The sequence below is a fragment of the Leptodactylus fuscus genome, chromosome 6 (genome assembly GCF_031893055.1).
Source record: "Leptodactylus fuscus isolate aLepFus1 chromosome 6, aLepFus1.hap2, whole genome shotgun sequence".
Taxonomy (NCBI): Eukaryota; Metazoa; Chordata; class Amphibia; order Anura; family Leptodactylidae; genus Leptodactylus; species Leptodactylus fuscus.
In genome coordinates this window covers 134406426-134425609 of record NC_134270.1, presented here as the reverse complement: position 1 = coordinate 134425609, position 19184 = coordinate 134406426, and the positions used below count along the sequence as shown (strand labels likewise).

The following is a 19184-nucleotide window of genomic DNA, read 5'->3' as shown; positions in this document are numbered from 1 at the left end:
TAAACAATGAAGTGAATAAATTAAGATAGCGGCCAAACAAAGCAGTTTTGACAAAGCAATGCATTTAGGAAAAGTCTTAAATCCACATAAACTAGCAGTATAGATAGGATCCTTGTGATGGGACAACCCCTTTAAAGGGTTTCCTGGCCAAAAATGGAGCTTTCATACTGAAGACCTATCTACAAGATAGGTCATTAGTATGTGATTCATGGAGGTCTGACCCCCGTAACCAGCACAGAACAGCTGTTCTTATTCAATTAATAGGAGAGGCGCTGCAGTTCCCCAGACCCACTGTTATTCAGGAATGGGGATGAAGGGGGGTGCTGAATGGGGATGCAGCACTGCTCCTATTACATGAATACGCGTAGTCTGCATGTGCTCCCCATCCACTGCACCAGCAAGCCAGAACAATTGATCTGTGTGTGGGTCTGGGGGTTGGATCCCCATGGATCACATATTAATGACCTATCATCAGTATGATAAATCTAATTGTGGCTGGAAAACCCCTTTAACTTGTAGGATGCAGACATGGCCTAGGGAGAAAAACAACACCTTTAAAGTTCCAAAAAATGTTTGACATGTCCTAGTGCCACGTTTGAAGTTTTGATCTGTGGAGATCCCAATGCTATGACATGTGGAATTTGTGATAAACTGGTAACAAAAGGGATTTTTTTATTTTGGTGTTCTCCTTGTGCATAGATGTAATCACCGCCTGACTTATACTAAAGGTGTTGCTGTAATGGATGGTTGTCCTTGACTAACATCTATGGGCAGTTTAGGGAGATCTTATGATTTGCCCATCCTATTACTTCCATATGTCCTAACAAAGCATATGGAAACATTACCTCCATGTCAGTTATAATATAGGCATCCTTGACTATCTGAAGTTTGTGTTACCTCATATGTTATGATGGGATTAAAGCGTAGAACCAGTGTAACCAGTCTCTAGAGATAAAGACTAGACAGGATCATGCTTAAATGGAATCCTACAAGATTAGGACCGAAATCCCAGATAATAGTAGATAATGACATTATCATGGCCATACAGGTACAGCTCTAATCACTCCCATGTGCCAAAAATTCCACGTTTCCATCCCAAAATTGACAGATTGCAGCGAATGAATGTAACTTACATCAATCATCCTTGACCCAAAAAGGACAATTTCCATACAAGAGATCAAGTAATCCAAAATAACATTCCAAAAAAAGTTTCCCAGTATGAGGTTTAGGAGCGTTTCTAAAATTAACTGGTTCTCAGTTATACTGTATGCAAGAAACAACCTAGCTTTTCCTAAAAAGACTTTATCCACATGCATTATATACATATTTATATATCTTCTAGCATATAGTTTATATTATGCTTCCTCATATGATACAGTGTTAACCCATCTGGGCAATTTATCCACTAGCTACAGCATAGGGGATCATTTGCAAATTGGTAGGGGTCCAACCACTCAGACCCCCACGGATTAGGAGAACTAGTGTCCAGTTTCAGATGTATAGTGCTTGCATATTTTTGGTGCTCCAGCGTCTTGTTTTTTTTGCTGGAGGCAAGTCCACTGTGGTGTGTCTAGGGCAGCAGACCCTCTTTATGTGCCTTAGTGAAGCCGTCCTGTAAGTCTGGGACATTAAACAACCAACAGCTCCTTATGGCCTGTCCACTGATAAAAAGAGAAATGTCAATATTTACCTAGAGATGAGTCCCACGACTCTCATCTGAATCATCTCTGGTTCTTTGCTGGACCTGTGGATAGGTCATCAGTATCAAAAATTTTCAGATCCTGGACAACCCCTTTAAATTGGACCATAGACAGCTTTAGTTTAGGGACATTTGGGAGACCAAACCATTGGTCCATAAGGAGCTGCTGGTAATAAGTGTCCCAAATTTGCCAGACAGGTTTCCTTTACACCATCTCACGCCCATCCAGAAAAAGACTCACTACTGTGCCAGTCCACTAACAATGCGTAGCTCCTTATCATCTGTGATGTCACAACAGTTCCCCTGGCTGAAAGTGTCTTCTGATGTCACAACAGATTACCACACTTTCACACGCTTATGATGGCGTCAGTGGTTTTTCTAAGGTAAACCCATTTGTGATGTCACCACATGTCAAAGAAAAACAGGGTTGTGATGTCACAGCAAATTACTGAAATCCACTAATGATATTACATTGACTTTCATGATTGAAACCCCCTTGTGATGTCATAGAAAGCTACTTGAGTTATAATAATATGCCAACTGAATGATACTGAAGGTGTTTAACTGTGAGATTCAACTCATGATGTCATAACAAATTACCTGACCGAAACCAACTAGCTATGTTGCAGCAGTGACCTGAGAAAAACTCAGCTGTGATGTCATAGTAGCTTTCCAACCTACTTGTGATGTCGCAGCAACTGTTTACCTGACAGATCCTCTTGTGATGTTACAGCCAGTGGCGTAACTAGGAATGGCGGGGCCCCGTGGCAAACTTTTGACATGGGCCCCCCCAACCGACACTGAAGACCCCAGAGTATAATAATTGTGTCCACTATGGGGGATAATACTGTGTGCAGGGGCCACTATTGGGGTACAATACTGTGTGCAGGGGCCAAAATTGTGGTACAATACTGTGTGCAGGGGACACTATTGGGGCATAATACTGTGTGCAGGGGCCACTATGGGGGATAATACTGTGTGCAGGGGACACTATGGGGATAATACTATGTGCAGGGGCCACTATGGGGGATAATACTGCGTGCAGGGGCCACTATGGGGCATAATAGAACGCGCAGGAATGCGTAGGAGGGGGTCGGTCGAGCTCTTCAGTGTCGGTCGGGGGGGGGGGGCCCATGTCAAAAGTTTGCCACGGGGCCTCGCCGTTCCTAGTTACGCCACTGCCCCTGCACACAGTATTGTACCCCAATAGTGGCCCCTGGGCCCCCCAATAGTGACCCCAGTCCAGATGCTGGTGTGAACCCAGCGTAATAAGTTCTTATACTTCTCCCTCCTTCTAAATCCATACTTGGCTTTGGTTGAAAAAAAAAAAAAAAAAAAACCGCAACAAAATCTGCAACAAAAAAGCAATGTTTCTGCAAGGTGGGACATTAGCCTTAAAGGGTATTATTTTTCGCTCCCCCCCCCCCCCGCTGCTCCGGTCCAGATGAATGGGGCTGATCAGCGACGAGTCTTGAGTAGATGAATCAGCTACGGAGTTCATGACAAGATGGAGCAGGACGCTTATATTTTCTCTGCCTCCTATCGATGACAACGGCGGAATCTACGGCTGAGGGACATTATAGGGGCAGATTGCAATGTGAACAGGCCCTTATACTTCACTGGGGGACAGGATACAATTTGTTCACTTATCTACATGCTTGAATAGGTTTTTTATTAAACTACTGAAAAGATATTTTAAGGTGTAAAAGGCACCAGATTATGACACATTATACCAGATTATGTCTAATATACAGCTAGGAGATAGACTGTCATTCTGGAACAATATAGTCAAGTTTAACACTACAAATCTATTTCCAGAATGAGGTACACTATAGGAGCAAAGAGGAATTTGGGTCAAAATTAGGGACTGTCCCTTGTAAAGAGGAGGTATATGTGTATAGTGTATGCTGTGCTGTATACCAGCACTCTGCCTGTAGCACAGCAGTCATTCAGTACAGCGCACTCGGTCCCAGCACACTGAGCGCTCTGTTAACCCGCTGCAGCCCGTGTCAGGTTGGCGCGCTGTGTGATGTGAGACACGCTGCGCCTCTAATCCCAATCCTCATCAATTCACAGTCTCGGCAATCCCATGAGCCACGCCCATTATGGTAATGAGGACACCTATAGCCGGCGAGCCATTGGTACGTCCCCACTAGGAGGCGTGTCCCAGAACTGGCAGGTCGGAGGCGCAGCTGGCCGGACTGTGCAGTGCAGGAGCGATGTTGGGAGGCTGAGGATCGCAGTGCATGTGTGGACTGTACCGGGGGGCTCTGTTCCACTGGGCAGGGGGGCTCTCCATGAGGGAGGAGAGGGCTGAGGACACAGAGGAGAGAATGGACAAGCAGATGTCTCGCTGTAAGATAGTGGTGGTCGGGGACACTCAGTGTGGGAAGACGGCTCTGCTTCATGTGTTCGCCAAAGACTGCTACCCGGAGGTAACCTGCTCCTCTGTATATACTACCTGCTCCTCTGTATATACTACCTGCTCCTATATGTAGTACCTGCTCCTCTGTATATGCTACCTGCTCCTCTGTATATGCTACCTGCTCCTCTGTATATACTACCTGCTCCTCTGTATATGCTACCTGCTCCTCTGTATATACTACCTGCTCCTCTGTGTACTACCTGCCCCTCTCTCTATATACTGTATGTAGTACCTGCTCCTCTGTGTACTACCTGCTCCTCTCTCTATATATGTAGTACCTGCTCCTCTGTATATGCTACCTGCTCCTAATAGTAGTGCTAAGGCATGGTACAGACACCACTACTGCACTTACTAACTACTAGTAGTTTACTATATGGATTAGTACTACTACTAGTATGCCATGGTGTATTATATGGATTAGTACTACTAGAGTATAGTGGCATAGTGTACTTGTCTATTGTAGTGACATTGTTCTATAAATAACATTGTAGCTTATATAGTGTCACGTATACTAGTGTATTATTTGTGTGTTATAGCAGGAAAGTATTATCATTAGGGAGGGTATTATGTATAGCCATAGCTACTAGTGTAGTGTATTGTACTTGTAATTTATTATAGCTACTAGTGGATTTTGAGCTTCTAGTATATGACAGCCAGTAGTGTATTGTACTTGTAACTTATTATAGCAGCTAGTGTGTTATACCGTAGTTGCTGGTATATAACAGCCAGTAGTGTATTGTACCTCTAGTTTATTATAGCTACTAGTGGATTTTGAGCTTCTAGTATACGACAGCCAGTAGTGTATTGTACTTGTAACTTATTATAGCAGCTAGTGTGTTATACGGTATATATATGTATGTGTGTGTATATGTATATATATATACACACTACTCCTAGTGTGTTGCTGCCAGTAGAGTATTATAGACACTATCTGCAATCTGTAGTGTATTATAATTACTATTATATTATAGCTGGTGCTTCATTCTACACAACTAATGCAGTTACTTGCTTTGTGTTAGTGAGTCATAAGCTACTGAGTTAAACTCACAAGTTTCTTTATTACTGTTTTGCTATACATATATATATATATATATATATATATATATATATATATATATACACACATCATTACTGCTAGTATGTTATGCTTGCTATCTGTAACTATTAGTTTTATAAGCAACCAAATCCATTAGAACAGTTTGTTACAGCAAGTAGTGTATTGCAGTATCCAAGGTTTATCTAGCAGTTTATTACAGTTTTAAAGCTACTCATTTGTTCTAGTTACTAATCTGTTGTGTATACTTGTGTATTCTGGACTATTTGTTATGTTTACTAGTTTTAACTGTTCATGCTTTATGGTTACTATGTGTTACAGGCTTTTATGATGATCTACTTATTAGTCTGTTATACATAGCAGTATGTTACAGGTTAATGATATGTTATAGTGGTAGTTACTATCATGTTGTAGACTATATTGGTGCTGTATCCTACTAGTCCAATGTTATATACTAATGTGTTATTAGTAGCAGTCTCTTAGCATATTAGAATTGCTTTCAGTGTTTTATAGCCAGTAGTATAATATAATTGCTTATTGTGTGTTATACTGTTAGTAGTGTAATTGGTTATAGTGTAACTGCCAGAGTAATAGAAGTGCTTAATGTGAGATGGCTAGTTGTACTATACGTATTGTGTTACGTTGTAGCTAGTAGTTGTGTATTACAGTGGGTTGTTGTGTGTTATTTTGTAATAACTAGTAATAGTGCTTTACTCTCTCCGTCTGGAGGAAAAAAGGTTTAATCTCCAAAGACAAGAAGTCTCCTTCACTGTAAGGACTGTGAATCTGTGGAATAGCCTACCCCAGGAGCAGATCACAGCTGACGGCTTCAGAAAAGGATTAGCCATCTTTTTAGAGAAAAATAGCATTGATGCTTATGGAAATGTATAAATTCTTGTCCCTGGCCGAACTTGGACATATGTCTTTACACAATTGTGCTAACTATGTAACCCGTCTCCCTTGGGTCTCACAATCTATATTCCAAATTAACTGTTATAGGATTGTTTTTGGAGAGTGAAAGGACTCTTCAGTACCCAGGGGAAACCCACACATACATGGGGTGAGCATATAATATCCTTTGGTCACGTTCAGATCTAGGATCAAAGTGTTGCAGGTCAAAAGTGCCAAATACTAAGTCACTGTGCTGCCCAGGTAACAAGTGACGAGGAAAACTGTGTGCTTTAGGTAGATGGAAAATGTGTATGTGATGACAGAAGACTTGTATGCCTATGGGTTATTTCTAACAATACATGCTGATATGGACACAGTTCCTTCAGTACAACCCTCAGAACATGTTTGATGTCCTTCCAGCAGTTTTAACTCTTTAGCATGATACCCTCACAGACTGTCACTGATTCAGGACTGGGCAACCTGCAGGAGTAAAGTCGCTTGTGTGCCTTGAAATGTGCTATTGGTGCCAGGCAATTGGGTTGCTTTCTATTGATGTCTAGCCAAGCTAGGCTGCTAGAAAAGTCAGGTTGCCTTTGTACACTGGCATATACTCTATCTTCAGAGTTATTGTAATATTTACTGTCTCTGTATTAGCTCCATTCCCATAGCATTTCTAATGACTTTTGTATATATGCCTTGGTGAAAGTTTTAATCAATAGTATATACTGTATATTATATGTATCAATATTTTCTACATCAGTATCATTGTAGTCTCTCTAAATGAGGGCACTGTTCACACCGTGATATTACCTCCAGTGTATGATATCCCTTTGATAGATATGTCATGTTTCATGTGACAGTCTAGCCACGCCTCATTCTGTGTGCCAGAACGCACCGTGAGCCATTCATAAATATGGTTATCTGTGTATACAGCTCTGAATGGCTCTAGTTGTAGTCCTGCATTAGGGCACTAGGTGATCACATTGCTGCATTCATGTAAGAGTAGATCACAGTAGTGCAGCCCTGTGTATGGGATACAAGCTGTGCTCCTCAAATAAAAGTATATTATATCAGTATATATAGAATAAGGAACAGAAAACAGTCAGCGGCAGGATAACAATGGGTTATTTACAGTTATATGTTCCAAGGATTAACTCTTTAGGTGTTGGGTTATAATCCTGGTCGAGATACGGTGTTATGTGCCAGCTCATTTTGCAGCAGAGCTTTCCAAAGGGTTAATCATGTATGCGTCTACAATAGGAACCAATTCAGGCTGCTTAGCTGGATATCCCCCCTTTTTCGCCCCAAAGTGGAATCATATGTCAGTCTCCAGTAGAGTACAGTGTAATCCTACAGAGGATTGTTCCCAGCACATTTTTGCATTTATGAAAAGCGTTGTTCCACAGAGACCGGCGGTATAGTGAAATCTTACAGATATATATATTAGAGCACAGCATGCAAATCATTAAACATTGGCAACTGTACAGACTTGTGGCTTTATCTGTAGTGTCACTCTTCTCATTGGAAAGATCACAAATGTCATATGATCCTATCTGAAAGTTCAGCGTATAATCTTGAATGTCCTATTTGTGTAGAATTCTAGAGATGCCAAACATTGTGATCCTATACAGAAGCTCGTGTAATCCTATTGCCTCCATGCAGTTCTTTAGAGAGAATTTCTATAGGGGCATACATGCCTGATTAGGATGGAACTAAGAGATCAAGTTTAGCGTTGTAACCAAGATGGGGTGAAGCCATGCTATGGCAAAGTCTTTTTCTGTGTGTTGGACCTTTGCTGGATGTTAGCAACATGCCATACACTTTCTAGTGTGTGACTGCCATATGGTGATGTGTTGTATCCTGAATACTGGTAAAGTTATATAGTGTTCTGGTCTTCATTCTTTTGATTATTGTAACAGATGCATAGCGAAGGGATTCTGGCTGGGCATGTGTGTTCAATGCCAGGGGTTGCAAACCAGCCATGTTGCCATTGCCAGTGTACTCACATGTATGACTATCACATCCTTATGAAATCTTATAGGGAGTCTGTCACCAAGACCCAACTCCCAAGATAGATAGGTTAGGGTCACCTGAGTCAAACGCTGGTTTCCACTTGTGCCTCAGTTTTTGAAATATCACTGTTTTTGTCAATATGCAAATGAGATCTTTGGAGTAATGAGGGCAGTCATTGCTCCAAGGAGGTAATCGGCAACTCCCTCATTGCTCCAAAGAGCTCTTTGCATATTGACAGCAAAGATGAGATCTTGGTAATGAATGAAAGGGGAAAACACTGTTTCATTCAAGTAACCATAACCTAATCTATCTGCAGGGCTAGGTTCTGCTGACACGCTCCCTTTAATACTTATTTCTACCAGATTGGTAGGGGACTTATTCCTGGCACTACTGCTGATCAGCCATTTGCTGGAGCTGCAATATACCCAATCACTTGAATCGGTACCTCGTTGGCCATTGTACAGTATATGGAGCTGTAAAAGTTCTGATACATTGTGGCTCCTGCATACAGCTTATCGGACCCTAACCAATCTGATATTGATGACCTAAGAATCAGTCATCAGTGGTAAAGCCACCGACAGCCTGCTTATAATGGCTTCTTAAAGGGATTTTTATTCAAAACTTTCTTTACCTTTAGTGCGCAGCCATTTTGGTTTGGGGAGATTGACTGCGTTGTTCCACATATACTAATGCTGTCTATATTAGGCAGCAGAAACTTAGATCCCACAGTTACAAGGTGTGCCAAATTCATCACAGCGGCAAATGTTATGTGATTGATACGCCGCGTATTGCTAGAAGTTAGACACTCTCCACTTTCTAAGCCAATTGTTAGCTGGCTTACTTTAGACTATTACTTTGTGCCAGACACTGGCATACGCCAGTAATAAATCCTGGGCATTTTGGGACTCCACAAAACCATTGCTGCCTTATCTAGACATATGTGAATGTGTGCAGCAAGGCGCGAGCATCTGTTCTTTTTGGCCCATACCAATGATAAATTTGTCGAAACTGATTTGTGGCAAATAGAAGGTGGAACTTCCTCCCGAATCCTGGAGCATGGCCCTAGTAAATGTGGACCATAGTGTACTGTCAGGAAATCAGAAATGTCTGCCCCCATGATCACAACTTTTTCTCGCATACCTCCAGTCGTGAGAATCTCCGAGAAACATCTGCACACGTATGCATGAACGATATTGGCAGCTCTTTCCATAAATTTCACTTTTATAAAGTTCCAACTTTGGGTTTATTGCTCCTTTAAATATAACAGGAGGCAGTATTATGGCTTCACTGTGTTGGGCTAGACTTGCACATGCTGGTTTTGATTTTTGATGCTGTCTTGAGCCAGACACATGAGTGGATACAAAAGACTGAAAGCAAATCAGATGTTAAAGAATATAAAGATCACAGCTAAAAAATGCTGAAAATTAAGATCTTGCTTCATGTGGATGTGTGCTGTTCCAGATTTACCATCATAGACTATTAAACATGCCGCAAAATTGTGTCCACTGGGCGCCTTCAAATATGGTTAAAGGAGTGACCAACCCTTGTGGTATCAGTAACGAGAATGGACTTTATTGAAGGACATCGTGTGATGCCGCTCCCTACCGTTTCTAGTGCTGTACGGTGTATATACCCTACCTCAGATCATTATATGACGTATATTCTGCAGATTTTCTTTCTGCGTGCTCTTTCCCCAATTTTCAGTTCTCTCTGAGCTGGTGCATGGAGACTAGCTGTTAAGATGTCTTTCATACACAGCACGCAAAAAGTAGAGGACAATTTGCTTCTAATTTGCGCTCTCATGCATAAACTATAGCAGAATCCTATACCCTAGGACAGTATAGAGAAGTACTGACCTGTATTGATGTCAGTAAAAGATTTGGGGTAAGAGACTCATAATAAACTTCTAGTATTCTCTTCTGTGCCTCTGTCTCTCCTTTATCTCTCAGTTCCTGTTCACCTCTCCATAGACTTCTATTGTCTACTGTCTCTGGCAAGATGGAATTGAACAGAGATTTCAGAGTGAATGTCTGTTTAGCAGTGAGAGTATCAGTAACAGAGTCAGATCAATGGAGAAAGAGGCATTTTGTAATAGTGTATATTACAAAATTTCTAATATTTGTTTGAAATATTGATTTATGCAAAGCTTGCTGAAAAGTTAGCAACCATTAAAGTGTCCACCATTGAATTGTAATGCGTTGTGGTGCTGTGATCAGATGTTCTTCACCTTCCGTCCGCACCGCTGTATGTAGGGATTATTATCATAGCTCATCTTTTGTATGACAGTTCCCTTATGATCAATGACAGTAAGAACAGGAAGGCTTGTATCTATTGCCGGTTACTAATTGACCACATACCTCTGCGCAGGTTTGGATTTCCAAGAAGGGTGTTAGGATTTATGATATCATCAATATTTCCTCCACTTGATGTGTCTTTGTCATCTCTCTACTCTCTTATTAATTATATTTTATGATATGTTGACTTGTCTAGCCGCCAATATCCAGAATCCTTGTGGAGCAGACGTATAACTTGTGTTTTAGGTCACCATATATTCTTCTACTGAAACTTACTGCCACTATTGGGACTTACTTTAGGGGTTTGCAGTTTGATTAATAGATATTTTTGGAGATTATATGGCCCGTACTTGATTTAATTTTGATGGTTGATCAGGGTGTAGTTGGAGATGGCTTATAGTATCTCGCTGTGATTTATTGAATGACGTATCCCCTACTCGACCATAGAAAGACCTAGGATAACAAGTTTTGAACAGATGACAGAATACCAAGGGGGTGTCTAATCTCGTAATGATTTACAGCAGGGGGTTAATTATTTTTTTAGAATTCATAAGTTTCCTAATGACCATGATAAGTTGTTGCCTTATTAAATAAATGGTTCCTACAGGCCGCACTCTGAACCTGCAGCAGGGCCATGGAGCTAACGCTCTACACGGTCAAGGAGATGTAAAGACATTAGCAACTCCTTACAGTATGGAAGTCCTCATTATGGGAACAATGAAAAGAGCACCTAATTCCCTGGTTCCCACTTGAAGATGTCAAGAGTAGTCTGAAGAAACCGGTCCAAGTACAAAGAGTGATAAGTAACCCAAAAGGAACCACACAACGCTGTAACCCTGATAAGTAAGACTCAGAGATGTGAGAAATTCATTTTATGCACCTGCAGCGGATGTTTATGCATCGTGTGCATGGATTCTTACAAACTCCATCTATAGGAAAGGGATTTTTGGCAATGACTGCTGTGTGTGAACTTATCCTTATTCATTGTATTGGTTGAAATATCAGTGCACTATAACTGTGGCCAGCTTCAGTTTTTCTGGGTTATATTTAAAGGGAGTCTACCACCTCCCCTAAGTATATTCTACTGTCACCACTGTGTTACAGAGCACAATAGTGATTAAACCCCCCCCCCATCACTTTATGTATGTCACATAGATAAACACTTTGAAGTATTATGCAAATTAGACAGTTGGTGCACTAGGGGCGGGCCTTCTATCCTGAGAGCACTGCTGGATGGGTGATGTCGAGCAGTGGGGAGATCAACTATCAATATATGGGGTAGCACATGTAGGGGTCTGAGTGGCAAGAGTGGTGCTCCAGGGAGCTGAAGGCCCGCCTCCAGTGCACTAACTGCCTCATTTGTGTAAGACCTCAAAGTTGTTTTTCTCAAAATCTATAAAAGTGATATATAACAAAGATATGTCTTTTTTTATCACTGCAATGTGCTCTATGACATGGTCACAGTTGAATATGCTTGGAGGACGTGGGTGGTAGACTTCCTTTAAGACTGCTTTGTGAAGTGTTTGATTTTTTTTTTTTTTTTTTTTTTTCATCCCCTCTTTAGAAGCTTTCCCAATCCTTCCTTTTCTTAATGTGCTTATACACATAAAGTGGGCTGAAGCTGCTGATTTTGGAAGGCCCAACAGACTACCATGTAAGAATGGGCTACCTCTCTCCCAACATATCGGCGGGGTCATGTCTTAGACATGGTGGGTTTCAGCATGCCTGTTCCATTGTTATCCTTGAATATAGAATGCTACCATGTGTGTGTTTGGAGGCGTTGAGAAAAGGAGCTATGGAGAGTGTATGGCCACATCTAGGCTGGCCGTAGAGTAGATGTAATACGGTAATTGTTTCATCTATAATGCTAAAAATTGTGAGTTCTGCCCATTGAAAATGTTCCCTTTGCGTCAGAATCCATGGAAAGCTGCTTCCCATGATACAAGTGATCTGGTAGAGAATAATTGTGAGAAATATCTATCCACATCTGTGTATCTGCATGCCTCTTACCTAATTTTGGCAAAACGGATTTGCCCATCTGTATCTCTTTAGTATATATTAACATCCATGAATGGTTGACCAAGTTATTTACTTAAGGGTTGCGAGTGTCTTACAGAGCGAGGCCTCAAGCAGGGAAGCCCCGTCTATGATGTCTGTATGTGCTAATAGGGCATATGGAAAAGAGTTGTGGAGATCAGACAGCCCTTTAATAAGATTAGGTAGACGGCCTATACAATGTCCACTTATCCTAATTCAGTCTTGTTTTGCGCGGGGCTGTTTTCTTCCTGTAGACATCAAACACTTGCATTGGCTGGAAACATCTGGGCTTAATCCCATTAGGATGTTTCTAACCATAGTGAGTGCGGATTAACACTCGGATTCATTTAGATTTCTGTCTGATATTTTAATTGAAAATACAGTTTTCAGGTTAAAATAATGAAACGTTGAAACATTTGGCTGGAGATGAAATGTTTTGTGACAGCTCAGAAGTGCAAATATCGATACTATGGTAACAAAACCAGCAGAGTACAAGAAAGAAACACAGTTCAATAAGAAATACAGAGAATTTTTTAGAATAATTGCTTCTGATGCTGAAATAAAGGCACAGTGGTAATACAGGTGGGCAAGGGATTGAGTTATCATATGGGCTGTTAGCAGGATTCCCACTTGTCCAAGTCCAACATGCTGACGTATCATTTATGTTACCCATAGACGGGCAGATTTGGCCATGATCATTAAATTGGTTTGTTTGTTATAGGTTTTTTTTGGGTCCTTTGTATTGATGACCTTATTGAGATGGGATCGTATGTGATCGTATCGGCCTTGTCACTGAATGACCACCACAGCGCCCTAAATAACTAGGGGGTGTATTTGACATTGCAGCTCAGTCCCATTCACTTGAATGTCTGCCGATCCACGTGATGTTATCGGGACAGAGAAGAGGCCACAGCCAGGGTCCTAGACTCTGTAGGCCATACCACCAACTACTCTATTTTTTTTTTTTTTTTTTCCCCACAGTCTGACTCCTTCATAGATTGCTGACATCTACGGTCAGTCGGAATCAGTAAATATCTTCTAATTCATCAAAAAGCTAGTGATTAAGTTTTCTGACTTTGTAGCCTTGGCTACAGTGCTCATGAGCGCCATAGCCTCTTCAAGCAGCTGATCAGCGTGTGTCACGGTTTTTGCACCCTCACCGATCACATATTGAAGACCTCTTCCTAAAGATAGGCCATCCATGTGTAAGTCCCGGGAAACAGACTGGTTGGAGTCTCTGCATTGAAGCCATCAATGATTCCTCAAAGATGCTCTGTCAATGTCCGGAGAGAGGCAGGGTATCCATTAATGTCACCTTCTGATATGTTTTGATGGCACATAGCATGGTTATAAATGTCAATTAATAAAAATTGCTTGGACACGAGCATTAATACATAGTATAGACTGTGTGTAGCCATCAAATGCAGCCTATTCTTCTCTAATATTGATTCAGAGAAAGGCAACCCCCCCCCCCCCCGCCCCCCAGTGAGTTAGAAGGTACCGTAACTCTCCATTCCTTAGAGAAAACTCTGACTCCAATCTGGCAGTCAGATCAATGTCCTATCTCCAGGAATCTAGTAACTATATCTGGTAATACTGATACACTCAAGGAAGACCCTTTTGAACTCTTTAAGAGAAAATGATCTTGATGGCTTTGTATGACAGAGAAGTTCACAGTTTCAGCACCATATATAGTAATGACATGTCCGCTTACACTACGTGACCACTGACCCCACCAGTCTTGTGCTGTATACCTGTGATACCAGGGATTGTCTGGAGTGCTCACGTGGGATAGATGGGCATATCATCACTGCAGTCAAGTAAACAAGGTGCGGCAGGAAGGACCGACATAGCAGTATTGAATTGACAGGGAATTAAGTGCAGTCCAGTATTTTTTTTTATTTTTATTTTTACGCTGGCTTTGGTCCGTTCATAACAATCCATTTAAGTTCTAAAGCGGCAAATACACTAAAGATTTGAGATGGCTTCTCATTCATGGTTGCTTTGTGAAGGTCATCCTTCTGAACAGATGGAGTCTGCAGCAAGTGGCCTAACATTTGAAAACTCTTTAGGTTGTCAAACTGGGATTGAGTAGTTATTGTACCCATATACCTTAAAGCTATCAACTTAACATTTGTATGGCTGACAGCCGGGGGAATAACAAGTAACTATGGGGGCCCACAGTAAAACGTAATGGGGTCCCTGATCTACCACTATCACCTTAAGCAGGAATCTCAGAATTTAATGTGCGCAATTATTTTGGTCTTTTTTACACACAAGGATAATGCACAAAGTGATGTCACAGAACAGAAATAATATATATGGTGAGGTCAAAGTACTGAGATAATGCACACAGTGAGGTCACAGTATTGAGGTGAGGTCTCAGTACTGGGGTAATGCACACAGTGAGGTCACAGTACTGAGATAATGAGCCCAGTGAGGTTACAATACACATATGAGGTCACAGTATAAGGATAATGTATACAGGGAGGTCACAGTACTTGCATAGTGCACGCAGTGAGGTCACAGTACTGGGATAATATACACAGTGAGGTCACAGTACTGAGAATGCGCACAGTGAGGTCACAGTACTGAGATAATGCGCACAGTGAGGTCACAGTACTGAGGTGAGGTCACAGTACTGGGGTAATGAGCCCAGTGAGGTCACAGTACTGGGGTAATGAGCCCATTGAGGTCACAGTACTGGGGTAATGCACACAGTGAGGTCACAGTACTGAGATAATGCACACAGTGAGGTTACAATACACATATGAGGTCACAGTATAAGGATAATGTATACATTGAGGTCACAGTACTGAGATAATGCACACAGTGATGTTACAATACACATGAGGTCACAGTATAATGATAATGTATACAGTGAAGTCACAGTACTTGCATAGTGCACGCAGTGAGGTCACAGCACTGAGATAATGTGACCATGCGCACACAAATCACTGTGTGTACTGTGACATCACAACAAATGAAAAAAGCAAGCATGCAGGCCTTATCATGCGCCAGTAAAGTAATGGTCGTGCGTTTCCGCTTCTTCCATCCTCCATAGTTATCACTATTTCCCCCATTTCTTGAGCAGCTGCTGCATCTTCTACATTCGGTATGCCCACAGTTATTCCTCCTTACTACCCCTTTCATATACATTTTTTTTTTTTTCTTTGGCCGAATTTGTTTTCAGTGGGGAGAGTGGAGCGGTCTCTGACAGCGTGTGTGCGTATTGTGAGAATAAGCTGATCGTATACTGAAATCTAATATGCCCTATATCTTTTTCCCTAAGTCAGGTTTGCCCCATACACATTAGATAGATGGCAGACTCTCTCTGATGTGTATATCGTACTTTGGGGTGTCTGGTTCACCCATGTCTTTTGTGTATCTCCCCAATTACTGTTGCAGTTACTTGTAATCCTATCGTGTGCAGTTCTATTGGATGGACACACAGTGGCAAGATGTGCAGAGGAATAGACTAGAGTAAGCTTTCCCTGCATCCCATAGGAATAGCCCGGCTTCATTTACATAACTTGTTATAAGGTGATAATTTCCTCTTGCATCTCCAGGGAGGTTTTTATCATTCTAGAAGATGAATAGGTTTCTAGAAGAATTCTTGTGATTCATTTATCGTTGTCATCTCACATTTACATGAGAAGGTCTGGCAGCTTAAAATGTGAAGGCATGGAGGCAAAATGTCTGTATAGGGGAAAATTCGGAGACAAAGAACCGTCATACGGGCGGCTTTATAAAAATGAGTCACCTTAATCCCTTCCTGACCGAATGCAAATAAACACACTCTGACAAGAAAGTTATAGGAAGTCAGTTAGCAGAGAATATCGTGCTGGGGCTTGTAGTTCTCTGATGCTATAGAGAATTTAATTGATCAATTTATCGCTTATTTTCCATTTCTGGCATCCCAGGAACGTCTGCCGTGAGGTTTTGTTTCACAGAGCTTTGCAGCTGCCAATTATTCTGTACATAGTTTATAGGACTTACAGATGTAGCAGAGCTAGCAGGGGTGCCATCTGGCACTACTCCATGCGATATGATGATGTGTTAGCACTAGTTTTACATGACTGCAGGTAAATGTATGGCTTGACTTCATCTTAGATACTGTAGCAAAGCGCATATTTGAGTAGCATTGACTGTATAGTCATCACATGTGAAATCTAGAATATTTAGGATCCATCTTCATCAGTTTTTTGCAACTTTTTAGTTTTACCTGATATGGCAAATACCGGTATGTACTTGGAAAACGGAGATTACCATATACCCACGTAGATAGTTAATTCACTCATCTGTTATAGTATATAGTTAGATTTATTGATTGAGGACACAATGGCGACGCTAGACTGAAATTTGCTATTAACACATTAATAACCTTTGCAATCTATAGCACTGTCATACATTCAATCACCAAGGCGTTATTCACACATCCGCATATTGCAGATGTGTTATGTTTATGATAATGACGGGCAACACAATCGCAATTGACCCGTTTTTCACTATCATAAAATACAGGTCAACTTTTTTATTTTTTTCCTTTCTTGTAGTACGTTGGATATATAAAAAATAAATGACGTTTTTTTTTTTTGTTTTTTTTCCCACAGACTCTTAGAGATAGTTCACACGTGAAAACTGCCTGGCTTATTTTGGTCCGGAAAAAAAACGCTTCCTAATTAGGAGCGTTTTTTTGACCTTGAGTTTTTTGGAGCGTTTTCTGGAGCTGCTTTTGGTAAAAATCGCTTCAGAAAAGGCCAGGTAGTTTTCCCCTCCCCTGAAAGTGAATGGACCGTAAAAAAAACGTGACGTGGTTTTCGCCTCCAATTCACTTCTATTGTCTTCCTAAGGCAGAATCCGCCTCAAGAAAGGTCGTCGCTTTTTTTTTTTCCGCTAGCGGCAAAAAAACGCTTGCGGAAAAATGAACGCTAGCAGTTATTGTGCAAGTGCACATACAACTGAAAGCTGTCAGTTTAGGCCGTGCGACTGCGGCTTACATTGACTACAGAGAGTGATCTCTGCCCCCAACACAGGTGTGATGACGTCATCGCTCCTGCAGTCTGAAGGAGGAGGACGCGCAGCGGCTCTTCAGGGGTAAGTATGATAGAGGGTGTGTGATTGTACTGAGGAATATATAATACAGTGGGAGGTACTGAGGAGTATATAATACAGTGGGGGGGTACTCAGGAGTAAATAATGCAGTGGTTGGGTTACTGAGGAGCATATAATACTGGGGTGTGGGGGGCATACTGAGGAGCATATAATACTGTGTGTGGGGGGGCGTAATGAGGTGCATATAACACAGTGGGGGGTACTGAGGAGCAGATAATACAGTGGTGGGGGTACACAGGAGTATATAATACAGTGGGGGGGGCTACTGAGGAGCATATAATACTGTGGGATGGGGAGCGTGCTGAGGAGCATATAATACTGTAAGGTGTGTGTGTGGGGGGGCGTACTGAAGTGCATATAATACAGTGGGGGGTACTGAGGAGCAGATAATACTGTGGGGGGGTGTACTGAGGAGCATATAATACAGTGGGATGGGGAGTGTACTGAGGAGCATAGAATACTGTAAGGTGTGTGTGGGGACGTACTGAGGTGCATATAATACAGTGGGGGGTACTGAGGAGCAGATAATACTTTGTGTGGGTGGACGTACTGAGGAGTATATAATACTGGGGGGTGTACTGAGGAGCATATAATACAGTGGGGTGGGGGGGTACTGAGGCACAGATAATACTGTGTGTGGGCGGGCGTACTGAGGAGCAGATAATACTGGTGAAGGGGGGGAAGGGGCGCTACTGTGGAGCATATAATCTTACATTTTTTTTAAACTATATTTTGGCCGTCCAGTGGTTTGAATGACAGTGAACTGGCCCCCTGTTTGAAAAGTTTGAGGACCCCTGATCTAAGGGGTCAGTGGATAACCATTTTCCAAGTGCACAGGTCCCATGCGGACCCAAAGTACGGAAACCCGAACACTAGTGTGAACCTAGCCCTGTTATGCTTCAGCAGTACTACATTTTACTATGCCAGTAAATTAAAGGTTTTCAACTTGCTGACCATTAGATTACATCTGAAATGCACTGCAAAAAAGTAATGTGTGAACCAAGCCTAAATGAAGACATCTACCAAGTGTAACGGATTCATCAACACCACATTACTGACTGTTTCCTGTGTTGTGTTTCACTCTTCACATCATATAAACAAACAGAAAAGGACTTTTCTCTCTGCATTTTTCGGGCGGATCCCATTATAGTCGACCCTGGAAACAGAAACCCAAATACAGATGTGTACCTTGCGTAAGGCTAAGGTCCTACATAGCAAGAAGCTACAAAAAAAATAAAAAAATAAAAAAAAATAATCAGTTTTCTTCTGCATTTTTCATAGTGATTTTTGCCTAGTTTACCCCTGAGGACCTTCTGTCCCTGTTATAGCTATACGGGAAATAACAACGTTTCCAAGGGTTATACTTGACACGGTGCAGACTCTGTAATGTGTGAATGGCATTAGCCAGAATCCCATCCTCTTCGCAGATACTGTAAAATGTTGCATTTTTGCAACTTGGGGCTTCAGACTAAAATCAGGTTTCTGTAAAGGCGAACCTTCCCTTTAAATGACAATTTGCGCATACAATAGAATGAATGGAAAGCAAACACAGCCCTGTTATATAACCTGTGGTAACCAGTCAGATATTTGTTTCCATTAGTCAGTCTGTGTAACAACAGTCGATAATGGGCTGTAATTGACTTAGTTAATAGAGCT

The 19184-nt window shown here is 41.6% G+C and overlaps 1 protein-coding gene across 1 annotated transcript in view; it reads left to right on the top strand.

Moving 5' to 3' along the window:
* Window positions 1-3893: 3893 nt before the first annotated feature.
* The window catches only part of RND2 (Rho family GTPase 2), an 81148-nt gene continuing 65857 nt past the window's right edge, over window positions 3894-19184 (top strand). Inside the window, exon 1 of the mRNA XM_075277310.1 lies at window positions 3894-4134. Coding sequence (XP_075133411.1) covers window positions 3946-4134 — 189 coding nt within the window. The 5' untranslated portion in view covers window positions 3894-3945. The remainder of the gene's footprint in view (window positions 4135-19184) is intronic.